At 43.8% G+C, this 25,583-nt stretch overlaps 2 protein-coding genes across 6 annotated transcripts; one reads left to right on the plus strand and one right to left on the minus strand.

Annotated features, from left to right (window-relative positions):
- LOC115585323 (protein phosphatase 1 regulatory subunit 3A) lies at positions 1–11,945 on the minus strand. Of its 4 annotated transcripts, none has more exons than XM_030423629.1 (5): positions 10,589–11,945; positions 6,716–6,762; positions 5,793–5,875; positions 5,455–5,481; positions 2,466–2,778 (listed from the first exon to the last, which is right to left on the minus strand). In XM_030423629.1, the coding sequence occupies exons 1-4, from the start codon at positions 11,455–11,457 to the stop codon at positions 5,455–5,457; spliced, it is 1,026 nt and encodes a 341-aa protein (XP_030279489.1). In that variant the 5' UTR covers positions 11,458–11,945; the 3' UTR covers positions 2,466–2,778. The 4 variants fall into 4 exon arrangements, with proteins under 4 accessions (XP_030279487.1, XP_030279486.1, XP_030279489.1 ...); XM_030423628.1 differs by having other exon boundaries at positions 5,793–5,878; positions 10,589–11,944; XM_030423627.1 differs by lacking the exon at positions 5,455–5,481 and having other exon boundaries at positions 1–2,778; positions 10,589–11,934.
- A 2,224-nt stretch (positions 11,946–14,169) lies between these two features.
- Positions 14,170–21,126, plus strand: tspy (testis specific protein Y-linked). 2 transcript variants are annotated; one of them, XM_030424468.1, is made up of 8 exons: positions 14,170–15,585; positions 15,692–15,769; positions 15,860–15,971; positions 16,540–16,694; positions 17,104–17,180; positions 17,415–17,635; positions 19,332–19,379; positions 19,627–21,126. In XM_030424468.1, the coding sequence occupies exons 1-8, from the start codon at positions 14,638–14,640 to the stop codon at positions 19,665–19,667; spliced, it is 1,680 nt and encodes a 559-aa protein (XP_030280328.1). In that variant the 5' UTR covers positions 14,170–14,637; the 3' UTR covers positions 19,668–21,126. The 2 variants fall into 2 exon arrangements, with proteins under 2 accessions (XP_030280328.1, XP_030280329.1); XM_030424469.1 differs by lacking the exon at positions 19,332–19,379 and having other exon boundaries at positions 14,172–15,585.
- Positions 21,127–25,583: the final 4,457 nt, after the last annotated feature.

Raw genomic sequence — 25,583 nt, forward strand, 5'->3', positions numbered from 1 at the left:
AATGGTATAAGACCAGGTTTAATGGCAATACACAGCAAAAAACTTTCATCACTTCAAACATGTCATTCAGCGCTTCACTGCGTCTGTGAGGTTTTTCCCTAAGTAGCGCTATACATTTTTGTGTTGCGCAACAACAACAATAATGGGTTTCGGTAGCGTCAGGAAGACTTGTGTGCGAGGAGACGTTGGGGAGGCTGGTGTTTCTAGAAAGAAAAATATACTTTTCCATTTGTTTCGTCCCTCGAGCAGCATCCTTTTCAGACTGACGCTTGCTATAATCATCAGGTTCTTATTTCATGACATTAAGGCAAAAATACTTCACTGGATCACGTTTTGCTTTTTGCATTTTGTAAACAAAACAACATTTGTATCGTAAGTCTCTGGAGAGTCCCCCCCCCCTGCTACGGTAATGTTCTGCTTTTTCTGTCCTTCATTAAAGACATAATAGCACGTGGAATTCACAAACGTAAAACTCATGACAGTGTTGTCGGATAACAACCTCAGCTACATCAACAGTCGTAAAACAACAAGTGCATTTTAGTGCTGAGCGGATAAAATCAGACCACATCATGACGAGAGGGCGTCTCCACACGACGAGGGAAAAGTAACAACGGACCACTTACAAAACATCTCCGGTAATATGTTGTGCTTCAAGGTTGGACTGCTCACAATGTTCTTGTAGAAACGGGATATGAGTCGACTACGCTTCTATTACACAACACGTCTTTGACAGAATGCATCAAAACATTTCCAGTATTTGTATGATTACTTTCACCTTGAATTGACGGATCTTAAGTCCCGCCACCTTGGCCGCTTGCTGGGTCAGACAAGCTTGACAATAAGAAACATCAGCGCCGCAGAGTTCATTACATAGTTTCTGAGAGCAACATATTTCCAGGAAGCAGACAGCAAAGACGGCGGTTCAGTATCTATTATCTAAAAACAGTCAGCAGCCAACTTATTTTTCTTTTCCGAATCTGTTTAACGCTACCACAGAAATAAACAGGAAGCACACCTGGCTGGAACGTTAGCTAACTGTTATGCTTTTGCTAAATTGTTAGCAAGTATTTTGCTAACTTTAGCTAACCTAAACCACCCATTAAGATTGTTTTTCGAGAGTCACACAATATTTCTTGAGGGAGCCGACAGCAAGGACCGCAGAAAACGGCAAAAAGGCGTAAAATGAGGCCAAGTTATTCCGGTCTTAACGATAACAAGTGAAACCTTGTTTTCTTTCTGGCTAACGCTAATAATATCTTAAAAATAAAGTCAGCGGCCAAACTACTTGTACTATATGGTATAAGGTGGAATCAAACCTGGCTGACTCCTCTGCTTGTAACGTTAGCTAACTGTTCGTTAGCTAGATTGTTAGCGTGCACTAACATTAGCTAACCTAAGCTTCACGCTTAGCAGGGTGCCACAGTGTTTATCAGATAGTTTCATGGTCAAGGTATCGAGTGACGCTTTTGCGGGTCCCTAAGTTACATCTTTGAACTCCCTTATCTTGTTTTTCTTTGCAATAAAGATGAATCGAGCACACAGCACATATACATTTATAACAGAAAATGGGAACGTTGAGGTTTATCAGGGTACCCAGCTTACTCAAATGTTATTGGAGCTCAGAGTGTAAATGGGCGGGACTTAGGAAGGGTCAATTGGACTTGAAAATTCTCCTAAATTCTACCAAATACATTATTCATGAGATCAAAAAAATGAACACAGTGATACACAACTTCAACCACATGTGTGTTTGTTTTGTATTGTTTACTTGTTGGCTTCTTTTGGAATCAAGAAAAGGCACTTAACTCTAGAGCAGATCAGAATGAACTTTTTATGGCGTAATCACAAACGGTGCAAGACCGCGAGTAGTCCGATGACGAAGAGGGCGCTGGGATTCTGCAGCACTATGGAGAGCGAGACAACTCCACTCAGAAAGACGACGGGTGGCATCAGATTCCTGCTGACGTCGGGCTCAGACTGGAGCTCGGAAACCTCCGGCATCGTGTTTGCTGGATTCTCTAATAATGTGTCAGGGGAAGTCTGGGGAGCGTCTTTCTCCTCTTCCCATGCCGAGACGGACTGAGGAACAGAGGTTCGGCTCACCTCAGTGACACCTGTACTCACCGAGGGGTTCTCTGTGAGTTCAGGCGATGGAGGAGCTTCACCTTCTTCCTCCTGACTCACTACCACAGGAGACGAGAGTGCAGGTGTGTTGTCTTCGCGATGGGCTGCAGATGTGGCGGAACCTTCTGATAATCCTTCAGGTTTACTCAATCCCAGGGAAACGTCTAGCTCAGACCCCTGAGTCTCCGAGTCGGCAGGAAGTTCAGGACAAGGAGGACTTGCTGGGCTGTTGGTCGATTCGTCCTCTCCTGTTGCTGGCTGCATATTCCTCTCTGCGGTCGTAGGATGCATGATTGAGCCCTCTGAGGGAGGGACTTCCTCCCCGACAGCCTGAGGGCTGTCTGATGTCGGCCTTAACTCTTGTAGTATGGAAGGAGTTGGAGCGGGCAGCGGTGCAGAGGGACTCGTGTCTATGGCCTGCTCTGACGTTTGGTTGCCTAATTCACAGTGGAGTCTGGGTAAAGGCTGTGACTTATTTGGCTGGACTGATTCGCTGGCACAGAGTACAAAGGATGAATTAGTTTGCGGTGTGGTTTCGGATGACATACAAGGGAATCGTTCACCTGGGGATACAGTGTGAGAGGACGGTGTGCCATCAACAGATGGGAGCTCTTGGTTGGGTGGGACAGAGGGGCCAGATGGGTGAACTGCAATCTGTTAAAGTAAAAACAGCGAGACAACAGTGACAGCTAGGAGAGTATAAAGACAGAGCAGGAGATTTGTATTCCTCATTAACATTGCACACAGAGAGAGGAAAAGCATTTTACTGCATACTAATGCTTTTCTGAGGAACTCATGCTGACATTGTAATTGTGAGGAAATGCTAACAGGAGCAGTTTGATGGGATTGATGTCTTCTTTCAAAATTATTGCCAGAAGAAAAAGTACCGTTCTGATGTTTTGACTGCCCTTGTCATGAGTATGAGGAGAACGTCCAAAGATACTTACATACAGCACAAGGGCGTCCAAGGGAGAAAATAATTAGATGAATGCTGTTTTTCCTAATTACTTTATCCTCAAGCTTACCCAATGTACATATTGATCACATAATTTCTTTTCAAAACGCCAGGAACTGGAACTAATGCCAGCCAGAAGGAGCAGCGTATTTTTTCATTTTCCCCCTCGGTTCTTTGATCAGAAAGAGAAAAAGAGCTAATAATCAAGAAAAACAAAAAGAGCTCTGCCTGCTGTGAGGCTGCTGTGACCAACATCCGAGGCCTAATCGAGATGAAATCGGAAAGAAAATGAAACAAAAGAGACAAAAACAGCACCCAGAAGAACAAGTGCAGGAGCAAGGCACAGGAAACACAGAGAACAGACGGGCTGAGGCAGAGCATGTATTAATATACAGATGGTGAATATGTTGTTCTCATGTTCCCCAGATGAAAATCCAGCTGCGACCTGGCATCCTTTTTACGAGGGAGGAACAAAAGAATTACAACAACGACGCTGATTAAAACATAATGTTGTATGCTGCAATTTTTTTTTGTTATTGGAATTCTACACTTCATAAACTCACGGCAAATATTTCCCAAGTTTGTAGTTTGTCTCGAGAGAGAGAGAGAAAGAGGGAGGGAGAGAGCTCTGTTTTGTTTAAATCTCAGGGAAAAATCTATTCAGACTTGATTTAACAGCACCGCAAAACGAGGGAAGCACAAAAGGCGAACCAAACTTTTGTGCACGACTGAAGCTATAAAACCGATAACATTTAATTATAAAATGATCAGAAAGTTTGACTGTTTCAATCCCTGAATTAGATTCCCAGCATACACTGGATTGTGTTTTTGTTGTGTAGAAAACATTAACAGATCGAAAGGAGCTGATGTTCATACAGTAGTTGACTGGTCCGCTGTTAAGTTTAATGCTCTGGCAAAGGGAAACAGCATGCATGTGAATGCTGATGTGAAACAAATATTAAGATGAGCTGGATGAGTTCATGCCTCACAGATATCTGTAGTATCAGGAAGACGTTAATACAAAATCACATGTTATTTTGTTATTCGGTCAGGGCTGTCTGAGGTAGTTTATCAGTTTTACGATGATCAACTATAAATTCCTTTTCTTCTGAAACACACATTTCTTCTATTTTTATCTGTTTTATGTATGTTTGAAAATGAAAAGTTTTCTGACCAGAATACAAACGTAAGCCCACTTGGTAGTCATGGTTTTAAGTTTCTCCCAAAACATGTGATAGTAGTTCATTGACCTGCGGCACCTCTACATTTATAGAAATAATTTGACATTTTGGGAAAAGCACCTCTTTTTTGGCCAAGAAGACTGAAGCCACCCTCAGGGCATGAAATTAGAGAAGTTAGCTTAGCATTAGAAGAAAAGTGTGAAAATGTTGATTTCTGAATACATTAAAACAAGTGATAAAGTTTATAGATGTCATTAGGTGCCTAATTCATACTCCAAACGATAGGATCATATCACCAGAGTAACCGCTAACTGCTGCTAACTGGAGCGGCTGTTAGCTTGTTCGCGTAATTAGCAGTACATCTACCGTGGCTAGCTGGTTAGCATGCTAACTTCAGAAGATAACTTTGCCAGTAAGATTTTGGGACGTCAAAATTGCTGCTTTTTCACATTCTGGTGACAATTTTCGTTTAATTGTTCAAATATTTTACTCTTAAAACTCTTTTTAGCTTTGGATAATATTTGGCCCACTATGACGTCACCCATTGAGTTTGGTATTATGTCTGTAGCCATCTTTGCTTTTGAGAGCCATATTTGGGCTCAAGGTTGGAGCTGTGCCTCTATTCTGATTGGATCTTGACTGACGCCAGGAGGATGTGCCATGTTAGCATCTTGACATTCGCAAGGTAGCCGCCTTGGGTAAAGCATACCCTGTTCTATCATCTTTTTTTAGTCAAAATGTCAAAATCTTACTCAAAATAGGACTAACGATTGAGACCATAAACTCATTAGGAAACTGTTTAGAGGTAATAAATCCTGTGAGAAGCAGAATAATTTTCTCATAAGCTTACAAACAATCTGACTTATTTTTGAAACCAGTGGACTCGCCCTCTGCTGGCCATTGGGTAAAAGGCAAGTTTAGGGTACTTCTACTTTTCATACCTGACATCTCCCTCCATATTTTACTTTAAATGCTTTGAACTTAGCTCAGCGAAACTCCCAAAAAGTCAAACTACTTCTTTAAGATAGCGCCAGAGTCACAGTGATTGTACAACACTGTACGTGATCGACAATGAGCTACGGAGACAACAATCAGAAGGTGCAATAACACATGAACAGCATGCGTCATGATACGAACACAATAGGACAATAACATACAGAACTCGTGCTACAGCAGTGAGAAGCGAGACGTTACCTAAGTTGTTGCTGAAGCTTCAATGAGCTGTGAACAATATAAACAACCAAGCCAATGATAATAAGCTTAGAAAAGTTGACCGGAAATGTTTGTTACGTTTTATTAGGCACATAAGGGGATAAAGCACTTGAGCCTGCTTACCTGTTAAATCAGAATGTGTCAACAACTGCATGCAAATCAAGATAGTTTGAACATAATACGACAACTTATTTGCTCAATGTGTGTTTTTTTGTTGGCAAGTACGATAATGTGAGGGTATGTTTTGAATTCATCAAGAAAATAACCCAAATCACCCCTCTGTTATTTAACAATCTATTCCATTAAAAGCTGTTACTTACCTCTATGTCAATCTCTGGCTGCATGATGACCGGGCAGACAGCTGTAGGCCTGACAAGTCCTGACGTGGACGTCCCCGCTTCTTCTGCTGATGTGAAATAGATAATTATGCTGTGAGAGCCAGATTATTCTGAATAGAGGAAATGTAATAAAGTAGATTTTTGTATCTACTGTTTTTAAAGGGGAACTCCGCTGATGGAAACACTGAGTAAAGACTTTGCTTCAGATCAGTTATTTTTAAAGTTTGGGGGAAAACTGTCTGAGGCCTCGTCCACAGTGATACAGATAATAAAATTAGCTTTTTTTAATGTAAATTCTAACCCTTCGTCTTAATGCAAACTGCCTTCCAAGGTGCATTTTTAAAAACCTTCTGTGTTGCCATGTGTGCACATAAAACGGAGCATTTAAGGAAAACAATGACGTCACATCTCAATTTGCGCATTCTGTAAGCAGCAACTCCACCTCGTTGTCTGTCTACACAAATTAATCGCCTTTTGCTTTCGGTTTCTTCATAGCACCTCAGGCGGTGTCCCAGAAAGGTGTTAAATCAAAGGTAAGGATATACATTTACACTTACAGCTACTACTGAACAGGAAGGAGTTCACTGCACATGCTCAGAATGTTCTTCTCTGGCATTTTGCAGATCAGTGATACAGAGATATTTACTCGTGTCGACAGGATTATTATTATTTCTTTACAACAGAGTGGGAAATATGTGCTTAAAAACATATCTTTATTGGTGTGGACAAGGCCTCAGTTTGGGTTTGAGACACAAAGGCTCCACCCTGCATTCCAGGTTTTCCCTCATGAGATCATACTGCAGAAAACACTGATCTCGTTTGAAGTTCTAAACGTTCGAGTGTGGAGTCTCAGTCTCAGAAAGTGATTGGTTATGTCACTCCTGACAACAGCTTTCACACTGTACCTGCTTCCTTTTCGTGGTCATCCTCTGAATCATAATCATCATTCGTACTGAAAGAAGAAGAAGAACATTCAGGTTATACGACAACATGAAAACAGAGAACACGTCTTAATGTCTACATGACTTTACACACACATGTTGGCTGGTGATTATCAGTCTGCAGGCAGTGTATAGAGTGGTCTTTAAAAGGAAAAGATACAGATATACTAACTTTGCAGCTGACGATGGACATCAAGACAACAAAAGTTCCGGATGAAAACGGCATTAATGGCTAGCATCTGAATCATCTGACTAATGCAGCAGTCATGTATGAAAAGAAAGGAACTCGGTCACATTTAAAAGTCTGTCAGCGTCATCAACACCTGCTCCGGATAATTAGGCTTGATATTTACTGATGCCGTTCAGCTCTTTTAATTGAACGTGGCTGAGTATCTATTTGTACTGTATGTCTTATTCTGGATGTCTGTTTCTGATCTGCTAAGCCTGAAGCCTCCGTGATGACCCATCTCATTAGACTGCTCATTAAAATAGAGGGTGAGGTGGGAAATTACTGAGTGCCGTATTGCTGAATGATGATAAGGGTCACTGAACAGTGCAAGGATAATAATATAAGCCAGTCGGGGTTATATTTCTACACTGAAGTTGATTAATCAAAGTTTGGTGTCAGCGATTAGTGGAGGAGATTTGGGGCTATGATGAGTGTTTTCATCAGATCTTAAATAACATTTAATTGATAACGCGCAGCCGCGATTTGTTCTAAAATCATCTGCACGATAAAGAAGCAGAGATGTTCTTCTTGAAGGAGTTCGTTTTGGTCGAAGAGGGTTAAGGAAGGGGGTGCAACATTGCCAAGAGAGGCAGCGGCTGCCAAATGAAATAAAGGTCAACAAGCGTGATGAGCATGTGACAGGAGCTGCACAAATAGCGGGGTGAAAGCCTGGCAAGCTGCTCGCACTCCTCGTGCTTTTATCCCACTTAAGGGTTTGATATCAGCTGCGCAGGTTTAAAACCTGACAGTGATCTGAAGAAGATCTTTGCATTATGCATGTCCGGTGATGTGAAGTCATAAATCGCAAAGCACTTTTTAACAAGTTTTCAAGCTCGTGAGAATTACAGCGTTACTCAACAATAATGACAAAAGGCAGATCTGTGATGAGATATTATTTGTGGGTTTTTTTTTGGTAAACTCTAATCCTGATTTCTAATAGAAGCGAGCTTTTCATGATCCATTTGAGGGTTACACGACCTGACATTACATTCCTCTGTCCCGAGAATCTCAGGCACGTCTTGTCCAAACCGAGGAGATGTGGCTCTGTTTGACCCACGTCACATTGCGAAACTCTGGGTATTTCAAGCATGGTGTCTCCTACAGTGGAGAGATATTTGGAATCCATTTGGACCATTTGAGCCGGAGTCCCGACCACCAAGATACCCGTGACCGCTGGTCGGTTGGTTGGTCAGCACGATTACACAAAAACTACTGAATGGATTTCCACATGCACATCAGAAGTAAGGCACATTTAGGTGGCTGACATCTGTTACTGGGACTGTTTTGGCGGAGGTATGCACTCTACCGCCATTCGAGTTATGCTTGTATCTCTTTGTAATTTTGAGTTTGCCTCCATGCACCAGTCAAGTTGCTGTTCCTGAGCTGTTGCATTGAATAATAGGCTGAACATTTTTTTTCTAGCAGAATATTTTACCCCGAAAGCAAAAGTGCGGCGGCCCGGATCTGATCTGGACCGCGCCAGATGCGTTCGTCCGGCCCACATACCGCGTGGAATGATGACACCTGGTCCGTCTGTCTGTCAGTCTGTCTGTCTTGCTAGCTTGCTACGTCAGCCGAGAGCGAACCTAGTGAACCAGATTAGTTCTATTCTGGTGGTCTGGATCTGGCTCCAACCTTCTCTGGATATCAAATGTTACAACTTCATCATTTTAATCCCATTAGAGATTTTTCCTTGAGTTAGAGCCAACATGCGTTTTGTGAGGTCACAGTGCCCTTGACCTCTGACATTTGGCATGGCACCCAAATTCTAATCGCTGTATCTTCGAATCGTGATATTGAATTCACGAGAATGGGACGGACAGATGGAAAACCTGGAAAACATAACGCCTCCGGCCACAGCTGTCAGCGCTGCAGCAGCCGCATAGAAACCAGACAGGTTACTAAAAAAATAAACTAAATATGATGTTAGACAGAATGTTTTTGTATATTTTCTTTCTCTGACTGGAAATACATCTTTCCACTCCATGTTGTGCCTATTTAGATTGCACCTTTTTGTGTGTTTTATTTATAATCATGATATATTTACGCTTGAATGGTCTAAATAAAGAGCAATATTATATAGTTCTCGGTCTCTTTTCATCTAAACATAGGCCCATTTTATCTAAATATAGGTTCAGTAGGCAGAATGTATCCTTTGGCGCGGAGTGGACGGATGTGTTTTCAGTCACAGCGAGAAAATGTACAAAAAACTATTAGTAAAATCCGGAAGAAAGTGTTTCTTTTCTCTCATCTGGTTAAAAACATATAGAACAAACGTTCGGAAAAAGCTACTTTGTGAATTAATAATTCATGCGTGAAAGAGCTGGACTGACTCAGCAGTGAGACGATGAAAAAAGCTCACCAGTGAGGAGAAACTCAGAGAACCAGCATTGTATAGCTGCTCTGGTTTCTGTGTTCGCTATCAGCTCCATCCCATTGTGCGATATCTATATTTACCCAGGGCGGACGCGCTTCAGTTAAATATAAACTAAACCGGCAGCACGCTTCCTCAAAACGCGCTGATGTTAACGTACGGTAAGTAATACATTCTGTTGTCTGCACTAGATTTGTAGTCAATGTGTTAAAAAAACCAATTATCAGTGAACTTCAGAGCACCTAATGAAGCTTTAATAGTTGTTATGTGTGTGGAGGGGGTGCCGGCACAGTTTCCTGCTCCCCAAACTCCTCCTTTCCAATCAGTGACTCATCCATCCCTGACAGCCCATCTGGTCCCGTCCAACTTCCACGCAGCTACAGCGGAGAAGCCCTACACCACAGCCATCAGTTTTATATCTAGTTTGCTCCCTTAATAGGTCCTTATGAGCTCGGAGGAATCTTCCCCGCTGTCTCTGGAGAGGTTTGATCACACACCATCGAGGCATTTAGCGGTTCCTCTCAGGGGGGGGGGTTTAGTCGACTGTAATGAGGTATAGAAGGGGGATTTTTGTGCGCCCCGATTCTCCGACAACACAAGGGAAAGGGAAGGCCAATCTTCTCCAGTGACATTGCACCGCTCCCCGTCGACTCTGATAGAAAAGGTCAGAAGTAAATTTAATGCAGGGAAACTGCCTGGCCTGAAAACGACACCTGCCCTTTGCCTATTTTGATCGCCGACACACACCACCAGATGATTGCCATTCTGAAGGGGGTGTGTACTCCTTGTAATTCGTTCTATCTCTCACACCAGACGTAAACCAGCTTTACGAACATTTAGCTTTGATTCTCACTCTCGCTCTCTCAAACTGTGAAGCTGTGGCCACAAACAACCTGCTTCACTTCAGTGAATAAATCTGAATGACCCATCGCACGAAAACCTCAAGAGAATTTGGAGGCAACTGGAGCTCTGCAGCTGCTGCACAACCTTCTGTGCAAAGTTCGACTATACGTTCATTCCCCGAGTCTGAAAGTTTTATTATTCAGATATGATTGTGTCTTTGAGGATCTTAATTTAGCCTTTAATCAGATGCTTGGACACCTTGCAGAGTGAGATTTCACAAGCAGTAATGGCCGATGAGCAGATCAATCTGTGGAGGTCAGAGGTCAAAGGAGATCTCAAGCAGCCAGCTGGCAAAAAACCGTGCATCCTCGTCCTGCGATGGGACATTTACCTGTAATCTCTTGGAGGTTTCAGGATACCTTTCATTTCCTGCACGTCGACGTTCGCTTGAGCCGAATCGTCTTCGTAGGTCAGGAGCAGAGTGACCATATAATTCATGGAGGAGTTATTGGCCCAGTAATCACCGTCTGAGGTTTCGTAGCGAACCACAAACTCAATGCGAGAGCCGTGTGTGATGTACGGTGGTGCAAAAGAGAGCTTGAAGGAGAACTGGTCAGTGGCCCCATCGTGGGACCCCTGGACGTACTCTGCTGGGTGGTCAAAGTAAGTGGCCCAGCTGTCCATGGTGGACCGGATGTAAACTGCTTTGTGGAAGGAGATGTTCAGGACTCGCACCAGCCCACTGAAGGCAAGTGGCTCATTCTCGACCGGAGACACCCGCTCCACCTCCAGTTTGTTGGCTTGCACAGCCTGCAGCAGGGCTCCCTCTGAGGGCGCGTGAAACTCCGGGAGCACCTGATAGGTGGGCTCTCGCTGCGGCTTTCGATACTTCGCTTCCTCTTCCTCCCACCTGGCGCTCTCCTCTTCGTCGTCCGAATCGAAGGCGACGAATTCCTTCACGTCCACCAGGTCCCCACCTGTTGTGTCGGCGAACGACACCTTCTTGGCGGCGGACAGCGCCAAGTGGATCCGCATGTACTCGGCCGTCTCATCGTAGATGGAAGCGCCTCGCTTCCGCGGCACAGGGGAGCATCTCGGGATGATGTGGACGCTCGCGGTGTCGTCGTCTTCATCATCGTCCTCGTCATCATTGCGATCCTCGTCGTCCGTCGGGGATCTGCCCTCAGCCTCGCCGCTCGACTTGCGCGTTTTGATCGTGGTGAAAAGGCCCTCCGCGCTGGGTATGCTTAAAAATGACATGTCTGCAGATGTGCGCACTCATGGAAGCTGCACGCCGAGCAGTGTTCATATGACGTCTCCAATGATGAAATTAAAAAACAAAACAAAACACACACACACTACTAAACTCTCATGGTTTGCGCCGCGGTGGCCAGTTGTGGATCCAGCGCTGTCCCCGCGTTACGCACAGCCTCTCCGGTCAGCGTGTGGCGTTAAATGTCACCCATGGAAAACGCGGCTCCGCTGCCAGCCCGTGTGATCGTGTATCCGCTGGTTTACATGACTTTATGCATCGCAGTTTGGCTGCTGTCGCGGAAGGAGCTGCCTCTAATTATAGCGCTGACCTACCGGACTCTCCATGCCTCAAATGTGTCTTTTAAGTTGGTATCATCCTGCGACCCCCCCTGGTTCCGTTTGGTTCGGGCTGGCTAAACGCCCACAACTGGAAATGGGATATTAAAGTAACAGCCATCACATCGGCCACTGCCAGTCACACTAATGCGTGACACATTTTAAACCATGGATATAGTCAATTATCAGTATATAAAATGTATTTCCTCACTGTGGTTGAAAGCAACAAAAGCTTAATTATTAACATGCAGGCCATTCATTTAATTTCTGCTGTATATAGCCTAGGTTTAATTTCTCACAACAAACTAATATCCCTGCTGCAGCTGCAGGGCCAGTCTATGATATATCAGGCTGTTGAGTTTAGTTTTTAGTTTAACACTGCCCTTATAACAGAGCCGGCCCAAGGCTTTAAGGGGCCCTAAGCCGAATTTGATTTGGGGGCCTCCCACCCTTAGCTAATTACACCCCAACCTCAGCACCTCCAATATCAACTATATATTGTCAATGCTAAATGGCTAATCCTAGTAACATTTAGCAGCTACCTCCTCAATAGCAAACGCATGTCTCACAGACGTTGAAAGGCACAGTGTGTGGAGCGTCTGCTAACTGGTAGGATGTTGTCAACACGTCAGCAGTTGGTCGACATTTTTGCTAGATGTGTGTTATTGGGGTCAGATGATATGATATAATATAATATAAAATAATGTATTATAATATGATAGAATAGAATACAATAGAATACATTAGAATACAATATAATGGCCTGTGATGAACTGGCAATTCAGGATGTAACCCGGCGTCACCTGACCTCAGCTGGGATCGGCACCAGCCCCCATGTGACATGGATAATATAATATAATATAATATCAATTTAATTTCTTTGGCACCTTTCAAAACCCAAAGTTACAAGGTACTTCACATAATGTTGTATTTTGTGAAGCATCTGATTTTAGTGCATTTTATTTGTTAATGTGTCTTTCTTGTACTGTATGGTGTTATATTATGTGAAGCACCTTGTAACTTTGGTTTTGAAAGGTGCCATGAGGTAGAGAGCAGTAAATAACAGATATATGCTGGCCCTTGTTTGTTTTGAATGTGAATTCAACAGCTGGCCAGTTCTAACACATTGCACCTTTAAGGACTTCACAGCTAACGGTGTATATCTCAGGGGCTGACTGATTATCGGGGCCGATATTCAGCATTTTATGATCATCTATATTGGGGATGTTTCTAACAGATGTGTTACTCTGGCTCTGATGTAACATCCTCTCACACGATGTCCTGCCTTTAACCATGTCTGATCAGCAACACGTCATAATTAATGGCCTATGAACACTGAATAATCTCAATCTGGAAAGTAACTAGTATCTAAAAGTATCTAATAAATGAAGCAGTGATTCAATTTAGAGTAGCAGAAAATAGAAATACTCAAATAAAGTACCCCAAAATTGCACTTGAATAAACTGAATTATCTTTCATTCATCACTGGCTGTTTACATTTTTGATACAAAGATTCAAATTTTTACTGCAAATCAGTCAAATATTGTTTTTTTTTCTTATTGATTTCTAATAATCGGTACCAGTATCGGCCCTGAAAAAGCCACATCAGTCGACCCCTCAGTATATACAGTAAGACACCATGAAATAACATTTCCAGTAGCAGGGGGAAGGATGGCTGAGTCGTAAAACAACAGAAATAAACAAGCCTGATTAGCCCGTAAATGTGCGTGCCAGTTTCCCTCTGGGAATAAACACATCCTGCTGCCGTCTGTCACAGTCTATTTAAAAAATAAACATTTTTCTCTGTGTTTCGAGATAAATAACATCCTCTTGGAAAATGGTTGTTAAAGACTCCATCTGTGGATATTCACGACCAGAAGATTGTCTGAATCTGCTCCTGTTGGTGTCAGAGCTGAAGGCTGTCCGGTGGTGGTGGTGGTGGTGGTGGTGTGGATGGGGGGTGGGGGCCCAGTTTGGAACATTGTGTCCCCCTGTCCATAATTTGTAATGGCTGGCCTGCATCCAAACAATCACACAGGCAACTGTTGACGCCCCCAATCTCCACTGAACTCATCCACATATGAACACAAGTCTTTGTTTACATCTGGTTTGACACTTCAGGTCTTGAACCATAAGTGAGATGAGTGACAGATTTCCTACATTTTAATACCCGATGATTGCCCAGTAAGTCAAACAGTGGAAGATTAACTCGTGTTGAATGTATATAATGTGCATTTTGTTAGATATTAAACATATAAACACATTAAACAGCTTCACTTGCTCCCTGCGCAGTTACACCGAACACCTCTGTTACACACAGATTACTGGATAGATTACCGTGTAAACACACCCTTGTACGTGATTGGTGGAGAGGTTTTAGCGCGGCGTGCCGTAGCCAATCAGAGGATTGTTTTTCTGTCACGTCGGTGCACGGATAGTAAGCTAACGGATAATGCAAACATAAACTAATATAAAGAACGCGGATTGTCGCTTAAGGCGATAAAGCACGGGGAGGTTTGATTATTTGGACCGAGTCTTTCGTATTGGACTTTTATTGGTGAGGATGTGGTGCAGCCATTACCGCGAAGACACGCGAACTGGGTGAAGTAAGCTAACTACCGTTAGCAACAGCCCGCTAATTTTTAACGGCGAGCAAGGCCGCGGAGAAATACAAGAGCTGCTTCCTGTTCCAGCTCCATTGAGAATGTAGGTTACGTTACGATATGAGTTACAAAACCACAACGGTTGTCTGAGTAGCTAGTCCTGTGGTGTAATCGGTCGCATTTTAAGTTTGTTTCTGTTGAGCTTGCGGGCTACCTAGCGTGTTAGCTATTTGGCTAGGTAGCTAGCATGAGTGAACTGACGGACTGCAAACAGTCCGCTGACTCCGCATCGAGGAAACGGTGTCCATCACCCGACCACGATGAAGTCGTCCCCAGCAAGTCCACAAAAGTGAGTGACGCATCAAATGAAGCGGGGGTGACTTCGAAAAGTTGCAAAGACAGTGAAGCTGAGAGCAACGTGAAGGAAACAACTGGGAGCGAGGGCCAGTCGAAAGATAGTGAGAAGAAACCAGCTGCTGTGAGAACGGACCAGGGTTCAGATGGGACCTGTGTCAACATCTCCGGTGCTGGCGGCCACGATGCCAGCAACTCTGAAAAGCCACAGTCCTCAGATGCACGGGGATCATCAGCTGCAAAGGCAGCTCCAGAGAAACCAGCCGGAACAAAACTGCGTGCTTCAACTCCTCTGGATCAGTCCGACTCAGCAGCCATAGCAGCTGCTGAAGCTCTTGCCAGTCTCACAGGAGGAGATGGGGACGACAGTCAAGAGACTCCTTGCTCATCTGAAAAGGCTAAACAAGTGAAACCGGGGAGCAGATTCAAGCAACGCGGGGCCCATCAGTCTGCAAGAGCAGGCTTCAAAACGCAGGCAGCTGCTGCAGACAGCTCCACATCTGTGCATAGTACTGACAGGGAAGATGCAGATGAGATGCCAGAAGCGGATGAAGGTGATGAATCCATATCGGGATCATCGTCCACTCCAAGCTCCTCGTTCCCATCAGACAATGAGGACAATGATGATGGGGAGTGTGCCATTGTGTCAGTTAAGATGGCCCCAGAGATGAGGCAGTCGGTGGCTCTCCTGGCACAAGTACAAATGAGACTGGAAGCGCTTGAGAAGAAAAGCGCCCGGCTTCACCAGCGGCTGGAGCTGAAGATTAGTCGCCAGCGGCGTCCACATCTTGATCAGCGCAGCTCGATCGCAAAAACTATCCCTGGCTTCTGGGTTACAGCTGTATCCTTAAAACGAAAAACATTAACAAACACTGTCTATTCCTGTGTCGTGTTTGAGTGACTGAAATAAACATATGTTGTGTTTTTCCTTAACTTTGATGCGTCAGCTGTTGAACCATCCTCACCTTTCAGCTCACATTGACGAGACGGATGAAGACGCTCTCAGTTACATGACTGATCTCGAGGTAGGAAGAGTTTGTGTGTTCTTACAAAGTGTGGCTCTGGTTGTTTGTGCCTAGCAGCGAGATCCAGACATACCCTCTTGTCTTTTTCAGATCGAGTCCTTCAAGAATAATAAACTCGGCTACAGGATCCGTTTCCACTTCAGACGGAACCCATACTTCCAGAACAACATCATTATGAAGGAGCTCCACCTCGGGATGGGAGGTGAAAATAAGCATGTACTGATTAAAGTCAAGGCAGAGTTGTCTTGCATGTGATGAATTGGTAAATAATAATTAATCATATATCAGTTTAATTGGAGATGTACATGTAAATACTGTCTGTCATTTAGCACAACAAAATATCAAACCAATCCAAAAATGTCCCCAGGATAAGACTTTCAATCATAGTTTGTAGTTAAATAGACAAATGGCAACATGTTCTCAGGAACAGCTGTCAATAAGTGCTAAAAGTAAACAAGTACATAGCCGGAAAACCACAAAGTTCAACAGACTTCTCAAGTTCACACCCACGATGACCAAACACTGCCGCTGTGCACAAAAATTCCAACACAAATTTTAATATTTTGCAGTTGTAGTATGGCGGGCCGTTGCATCACATTATGCAAATGAGCAGTTGTTTTGCTTATCACACAGACAACGTGTCGAGCACAAAGCGTTCCTCTCTCAAACTAGAGACCGAGTGTTCTCTGCAAGTAAAAACATCTAGAAATGAGTACAAGAGTCTACCTAAAGTCTGATACACCCTCTAATCCTGGCCTCTCATGTTTCAGGTTCTCCCATGTCATTCTCAAACCCAATCCTGTGGCACCGTGGACAGAACCTGACGGCCCACAGCGAGCCCAGGAAGACGTCGCGCGGGGTCTACCAGACCTTTTTCAGCTGGTTCAGTGACCATAGCAACCCAGGTCAAGATGATGTAGCACAGGTAGAGCAGATTGCATTTTAATAAAGGGAAATGATTATAGCACACGGAGGTTATTAAGTTGAGCATGTCATTAACTCTGCAGCCTATCGATTAGATCAGTTGTTATCACCAATTATTTAAAAGTGCATTACAGTAACGACGTGGTCAGACCTATCAAACTGTGAGTGTTTTTCTGTGTGTATAGAAAGTACTTTGTGACATTTTAGCCCACTAGACAACCATTTTTTGCAATCATTATGTGTCAGATTTCTCATCTTTCTTGCTAGTTTATTGTTAACTTAAATGATTCAGAGGCCTTTTGCCAACAGAAGTAAAAGGCAAAGGAATACAATCGCGACACTTTGTCTCAGATTAGCACATTGGAAAGTACATGCATACAAATTGAAATGACCTCTCTGCTCTTGTTTAGATTCTTAAGGACGACCTGTACAGAGACCCTCTGAGATACTACCTCACTCCACTCTGGGAACCGAGAGAGAACGGCAGGTAAAACATGTGTACTCAAGCCACAGACACGCAGTGTAACCTATAGTCAGTGGACAAACCACTTATTAAGCTATACATTGTAGAAATATTCTCAGCCTAGGGGCCTTGAAATTACAGTTCATGTGTAAACTTTAACAATTTCCTGATTTAAAAAAAACAAACATGTTAATAACAGGTGGGATGCATACCGGAACACAAACGTATTTCGTGTGTGTCTGTGTGTGTTTTCTCCAGCGGGGGCAGCGGGGCCAGCGGGGCCAGAGCAGCAGACAACGGTAATGGAGATGACTGTGTGGTGATCTCCGACTCGGATGATGAGCCTGGCGAGGAAGCCGGCGAGGCCGAACAAGGTCACAGCAGGGAGGAGGAAGAGGAGGATGAAGAGGTGGAGGAGGAAGAAGAGGAAGAAGAAGAAGTAGAAGAAGAAGAAGAGGAGGAGCGGGTGCCAAGCGCTGGTAAATGCTATATTAGATTAATTATATTTGGTTAGTAACTTAAAAATAGACGCCTGAAACCTCAGCAGTCCACACGGCTGGTTTTTGGGCACAGTGACCACTTATTTCTAGTAATGCAGAAACACGTTTCACTTTTAAATTAGATTCCTTGTAGATGTACTTTGAAGCTTATTCAGGGCTCCAGACTGCAACCATGTATTCACATTTTGCAACTGTTTTTGTTGACAGGTAATTGAATAACTATGATTTGCAAATATGCCCTCTGATTGATTGATTTATGTATTTTGAGAAAATATCGCAGTCTGTCATGTGAAAACACCAGCAGCAACGTTGCCGCTGGTAACATTTTGCCATGGCCACCACAGCAATAATCAAAAAGCATTCTGTGATCAATCATCTGACCCACTTTCTTGATAAGTACGTAGTTACTGTTGCTGCACAGTGTGTTTGTTGCTCCACTCCAGAGGCCCGATCTGCCTCCCTCTCCCTCAAGGACAGGAAGAGGGAGCGAGCTGCCCACAACAAGTGTCGCTGTACACATCAGTAATAGCAGTTACCTCATGAGCTCTCTGCGTGGGTCTGCCTGACCCTGATGTCTGTTACTTGGATCCAGTGGAACACATGATATAAAAATAGACTTATACACATGATAGCAATTTGATTTAAAAAAGCAGTTCTTGTCCTGTATATGATGCGATTCACTTTCTTGTCCCCAGTAGTGGAAATTTGTGTTGGACTCCAATGCTGTGCACGTGTAACAGCCTCCACAGTGGAGATGATGGCTAAAACACATAAATGTCCTGGTAGGAAAGGGCGAAGACGCTATAATTTTTACACTATTTAAACACAGTTTGAACTTTTTGTAATTGATGGTTTTTATAATATCTGGTTTGAGGAGGAGCTGCAGCCTCCCTGCAGAAGTCATGGAAAAAGACTGTCTCTTTAAGCACTACTACACTTTGCTACTTTTTTTATAACTGTTGACATGTTTTAAAGCCTTCGTTATTAATACGTGTGAGGGGACTGTAGTGTGACGTGAAGTAATGAGACCTTCCTCGTCTCTCTCTGTTGCCTGTGCAAGCCTGTGGACGATTTGTTTAAGTTGTTTTAAGGCTGCTCGACTGTGGAATCCTTTCGTGAAGGACTCGGGGCAGGTTGTCCACGACAGTCCGAAGGATGTGACTTAATGCAAGTTCTCGAGTGCCTCGTCTCAGCGCCTCTCTCCACAACAGTAGCTCATGTTGGCTTAGAGTTGGAGTCCATTAACAAACTGACAACTGGCTTCCAGATCCACAGAGCCCCTTTAAAATAGACCGCACCCTGTTATTTCTGTGTGTTTATTACCAATACATTTAGCAGTAATAGAGTCATATGGGGGGGGAGAAAAGAATTTGTGTGACGTTGCTTGTCATTAAAGTCGTGCTCCTAGATTTTGTGCTGATGCTCTGATGCGTCTAGTGGAAAAAGTGAGTCTGGAGCCCTGTTATTTAAAGCATATTTTTAGAATGGATGTCAGCAGATAGTTGTTGTAATATGACCCTGTGTTTGAAATCCACAGTGTTGATGTAGCCCATGTTGTGAATTAAGAGGCCGACAGCTTGTCGGCATTAAGTGGATTGGCTTGTGTTGTAGCTGTAAATATAAATGTGTGGGTAATGCGGCTGAACTGAATAGACAGGAAATATCTCCTCCTCAGATGAGAGCCCAGAGGAGAAGGATGATGGTGGAGAAATTGTGATTGACGGTAAGTCACTACTCTCAACAGCAGCGCTGCAAATTCACCACTATCACAACAGTCAGTCAGTGGCGGGGTGGCGGTTCATCTTGTCTCTCTTATATATTCTTCTTTTTGATTATGCTGCTTTTCACAGATCAGACTGTGCTTTGCTTTAATGCTAAAAAGAAAAAAGTTAAGAGGTGTTGGTTACAATCATATTTCACATCAGCGAAGAATCCTCTGAAATTATAACCGTCTTACTTTCGCCCCGCAGGCTCCGACGACAGCGAGCAGGACGAGGAGGAGGAGGTTTAAGCGATGAAGTCGGCGAAGTCATCAAGGGACCAGAGACCAGGACGATGAAGAGGATGCCCAAGGATGGCGGATAGTACCAGAGCAATTTATTGTGATTTTTATGCACAGAATATTGGTTTGTGTTGTTTTTATACCTAAAATAAATAGAAATATGTAAAAATGGAAAAAAAAAATAAATAAAAAAATCAGGGTTAACCATAATAATAAAGCCAAGGCAGCATGTTTTCCCCTTCTATTTTTTAACAGTCGGTACTGTGTATTCTGATGTACTCACCTTTTGCAAAATGGTTTTCTAAACAGTTTAGGCAAATAATGCTCAGCTGATACAAGTAGTCTTCATCACACGACGGCCTAAACACTAAAGATGTTGGTGAGATTTTGATCGCTGATTTAAAACATTTTGCATAGGAAATTCTCCAGATGTTTGATGTAAAGACCCTTCAGTGGCGTTATTAGTGACCAGGATGGATTTTTAGCTGTTTTTAGAATCAACGTGACAAACGTCAACGAAACCCGAAATTGATATCATGACAGTACATTTCAGATGCACTGAGTACTGAACCAAAATTTGTTCTCAGGGATGATCATGGTGGTAGTTTTTCTGGAAAGAGCATTACCGGTTTTCAGTCATTTACACTCTCTGGTTGTTGTTGGCTGTGTAAAAGGAAACGTGTACTCTACTGTAGTAAATAGGAACAAATATTGTTTTAATATGCTACCTGTGTTTCTCCTCCGTCACCTATGTGTTCAGTCTTGTTTCACACCGACGTCCACCCCTGTTAACATTCTGTAACACCATCTCTGATGTTTTTGAAATCATCGCGTAGTTTGACCAACGTTCTGTGGATTCCTACGTTGTTGTTTTTTTTTTTGTAACGCACTCCTACAACAAGTAGCTGAGTTTTGTACCTTCTTTTCTTTAGAACGTAACTTAATTTTGCTTTGTTGTGTTTTAAGAATTTTTTTTTTAAAGAAAAAGGTATTTATTAAATTGTTTTTCTGTTCTTTACGTCCACACCATGGCATGCCAGTGAGCATGAAATGTAAGACGGGATGATTACGGTAAACTTACAAGGCTTTTTTTTTTTCTTTCTTTTTTTTCTGTGCACAGTGTCAGTAAATGTAAACGTCGAGTGCACAGCAACATAATGGGGTGCACTGTAACGAAAATTTAGTATTCGTATTTGCTTACTTTTCTTAGCAACGACCTGTAAATAATACTTCAGCGTTTGTCTTTTCGGATGAGATGAGCACACGTGTGTAACCCATGGATAAATTTATCAAGGTAATCTGGAGTTTTTTCATAAACATGATCAGAAAGTTATATTTTGTGTGCTGTGTTTTATAGAACACTGTAGTTTAAAGATACCTACTTGTTGGTTGCTTTGGTTAATTTTGTTTGCTTTAAGATAAATGTCCACCTTTTGACTCAGACCTAATAAAATAGGCAGTTGTTTCACCTCGCTGTCTGTTGAGCTTTATATATATATATAAACATATATGTACAATAACATTTACTATTGGGGACATTCCATGCAAACTCACCCAATATCCAGAACTTTGCTCTGGTTAATGTCATGAAGAAATGATGTTGAAACTTCTATTTAATTCAGGGGACCTTACAAAACCCCAAAGCTGATCCCTGAACACTTCTGAAGTTGTGAATTTTTTACGTTAATGCCGATGGAGAAGTTGATCCTTCTTAAAGTTCGGCTGAATTGTTGCCAGAAAGTAGTTCAGAGAGTTCGGAAATTGTGAAATGTGTGTTTTAAACAAAAGGAACTCATTAATATTTTGTCCAGACACTGAAGAACAAACTGATGAATAAATGAAGAACAGGCTCAATAAGTATCAGACAAAAAACCTTGAAACAAACACAGTGCAAATATCAACAGATGATATAAAACCAGTGAATGTAACATTACACCCTGTGAAAAGTACCAAAAAATGAAGGAGATCTTAGATTTTTTATATACATACACAATGAATATAAACACTTTGATGTCTGGAAGGTTAAAGGAAAGAAAATGAATCCTTGAGAAAATCATTCAAAATAACCTGAAAAGTATGTTTTTCACCTTGGAAGCTCTATGTAACTGGATCGAATGCACACAAGTTTTTGTATGCAGGACCAAATAACTTCCTTCTGGTAAAAAACAAAATGACTTACTGTTATTTGATCATTGTAACCATTCAGTAACAACTATTCAACTATTAGAGTTTTCTTTCTTTAGGGTTTCTTGGATGTTCAGGACACATTTCAACCTGATCCAGTTAAGAATAAATTCCCTGATGGTCAAACTTCAAAACTTCAGAACTTAGAAAAAGAATTCTGAGTACAGCTGAACAGAATTTAGCAAGAACAAAGTTTCACCATGATTTTCTTTTTTTTTTATTATTTTTTTTAAGAAAATCCACAGGAGGCCCTCTGTGAGCTGGCAGTGAGTGACCTATTTCTGTATTTGCTGCAGAATGAGCTTGTTCTACATTGTAGTTTTATGCATAAAACAACCACAAGGTGGCAGTGCGCATTATCTTATCATCATCGTCGTCTCCACACACTGTGAGGTGTTGGGTTTTTTGTTTATGGGTGTTTGCAGTTTATCACGCAGCACTTTGATGCCAGCTCAGAGACGTTTTGCACGGGAGAACTATGTGACGTCGTGTGTGCGTTCACTCAGCCGCCTCGCAAACACCCCTGATCAGAAGAGTCACCCTAATAACAAAGACACACGGTGACTTAATTACATTAAAGTCACCTCTCTGATATTCTTGGCTGCAACACGTTCTTCTTGAAGTGCAAAAATCAAACGGCGCCCGCTGAGATACAGCTGTTCCTTTGAATGTATCCCTCCATCTTTGATGTGACGGCAGCAGGGTGTGATATCTGACATTTTGAATGCGGCACTGCAAATAGCCCCGGGCAAGACATTTTTGGACAGGCCCAGACAAAGGGAACAGCAGCGGTGTGTTGCAATGGTACACTTAAACCCCTTGATTCCACTTTTAATGCACAGCTATAAATATTCCACCGGCAAAAACCTGTCCTGCTGTAGGCCCAGCAGCGCCCCGGGGGTATGCAAGGCTGGGATGGGCATATACTATTAATACTGATGATGGAAACACGTTATACCCCGCGAAATGATCCCATGTGAAACCCCACAGTGTTTGCCTCCCTCTTTGAAGCAGCATTATCCTGCCCCCCCCTCTGAGCACAACATGTTTTTATGACTATGAATTAATAATGCGCTTGGTTCCTACAATATTGATCGTGACAAACTAAGTACAGATTGCTGCGCGACAACAAAGCCGTCCTCGGGCTGCCTTTTGCGGTCGGAGGGGTTTTGTCTGCGAAGCCTTTTGTTGTGTATGGGGGTGGCGAGGGGCCTAAATAGATCCCCCCCACCCCACCCCCCAGTGTAAACTACACTCCCATGGGTTGAGCCGGTGTTGCTACTGTACACAAATCATCTTGTCATGCTGCTTCATGCTCTCACGTTTCACGGAGTAGTGTAGCCCTGCCACTCCGAGTGATTCACTAAAAAGTAAAAAAAAAAAATGAAAGGGTGACACTCAGCGGCTCAGTCCTCGTCGTGGTGATTGATGCTGTGGAGGTAATTTTCTCCTGTGGAAAAAAAAGTGCACAAAGTAAAAGTGCTTGTGCTGCTCTCTCTCTCTTTTGTGAGTAATCTGATAGGTTGGAGGTAAAGGCCCCTGAATACCAACTACCTGTTCTCCTGTGTGTGTGTGTGTGTGTGTGTGTTTCCTGCACACGTCTGCTGCATGCTCGCAGGCTGGCGTTCTCCCACGCGGGCATCATGCGTATCTGCAGCAGCCCGCCATGCAACGCGCAGGCACACTCGCAAGGTTTTTAACCATGCGTGCCTTTCGCGTGATTGTCTCCTCGTCGGGGCTAATCAAGATTGAGCACAGCATTTGAACTGTGTGCAAAGCGTGGGGGCGAGCCAGGGAGAGAGGGCTGGGAAAGGAGAAAAGAGTGAGTGTGATTGAGGGAAATGGATGAGTGCAGCGATAAGCGGAGCTGCCGGGGCCCTGACAGACACACACACAGCAGATGGATGACTCTTATCTGGGAGATCACAGAGTGCACACTCACGCCCGGGCCCCGGTTACGCAGAGCCACAATCACACCAGACAGACGAATAGGCCAACCCCCCACCAATCACACTGCACATACAGTACGCACAGGAGGGGGGGGGGGGACATGCACGCGCACACCTACACACACACGCACGCACACACAACCACTTGACAGAACAGATTGTGGCGCCTGCGTTACCTTCCTGTCTCCTGACATTGAAATTCACCTGGAGTCTGGTGTCTCAAGGATGTGCGCGAAAGGGGAGGGAGAAAAAGGGGAAGGGTGCCGGGGGAGATAAGGGGGGGAAATCAATTTCACTTTAATTGAAGCTGCAGAGCCGGGGCATGTGTTGTTGTGCACACACACTGTACACATGCATGTGGGCGCACGCGTTTATCTGAGCCGCATGCACTCTGTTCTCACTTTTTTTTTTTTTTCCTACAGCCTGACAGATTTTTCTTTTTTAATTTTGCTTTCCACCGAATCTCTGAGCACAAACAAACAGGGGTAAAGATGGAAGTCAATGTTTGGGACTGCTTCTCGGACACTTAACCATTAGGCGCCTATTACCGAGAGGCTCCTGCGCGAGTGCTGACAGATTTACCTCTTAAGACACCAGCACTGTACTTTCACTCCACCATCCTCCTTTTTTTTTTTTTCTTCGCATACAGTAAACCCTGCCTCCCTCTCCCCCTGGCACACACCCCTTTGTTATTTGGAAAGTGCTCCTCTTCCACAGCTGTTGAATCTCCCAGCTGCATTTTAACAGCGAGGGAGAGTGCCAGTCTTGTCTTGAGGGCAGATGGTGACTGGCTGGGCTGGCTGGACCGGTGGACACGTGGCATTTTGGATGACTGCAGACGGTCGGCGCTCCATCCTCCGGGAAGCTGCAGCCTCCGAAATGCCTGTACAGAGGGGGGAAAAAAAAGAAAAAAAGAGATTCAAACGAGATAAACCTGCAATCGCCTCACTGCCAACGCGGTGCAGGGGGAGCAGGCTGCGACTGGAATGTGCGCCACGTATGCGCCCTTCATGTCGAAGATGTTTTCCAGAGTAGCGCTCCTTTGATAACCACTGATGTGTGAAGTTCATGGATGTCACACAGCACCTGTTCCCTTTATCTCACACTGGGATGTTTGCATTTTCTTTTTTTCTTTCTTTTACTGGCTCGTAAGATAATAATTAGGAGACTTGTACGGCCATGTGGGAAGTGTTGTGGGCGAAAACGGAGCAAATAAACCCGGAGCACGTTGTACCTTTTATTCCCCCCCTCTACCCTATAATCTCCTTTTCTGGGTCAAGGTAGTCAATCCCGGCTGCGCTCTTTTCGGTTTCCGCCCTGGACTTGGAATCTCTGCAAGCAGGCATGTTCAAACACTCTCCAATTTATCAATACAGCATCTCTGGAAGATCATCAGTGCTGTTGTATTTTGTGCCCGAGGGGACGACACTCATCCCCCTAGAATCATCATGATTGATGCGTGCGTGGGGCTTTGGATTTATCCGGCCTGCAGGGATAAATGTCTACCTCTCATTACCTGCTACCTATCCATTAGCCGATGCTGACAGAGAAACAGACTCAAGCGTCGTCCTTCTCCTTGAAATCCATCCATCACGGCTAAAGGTAACAGTGGTCTCGTCCGGGGCCACTGTTTCCTGCTGCTTTCCTTACTACCTCCCTCCTTACCACCTTTCCTACCGGCCGGCGAGGATCTGCTGCCGGCTATCTCTCCTGCAGGCCGAGGCGGCGGAGGGTGAACGCTGGTCAGATAAGACAGCAGGGATGGCACAGTGAGAGATACAGATGACGTGCT

This window comes from Sparus aurata, chromosome 7, assembly GCF_900880675.1.
Source record: "Sparus aurata chromosome 7, fSpaAur1.1, whole genome shotgun sequence".
NCBI lineage: Eukaryota > Metazoa > Chordata > Actinopteri > Spariformes > Sparidae > Sparus > Sparus aurata.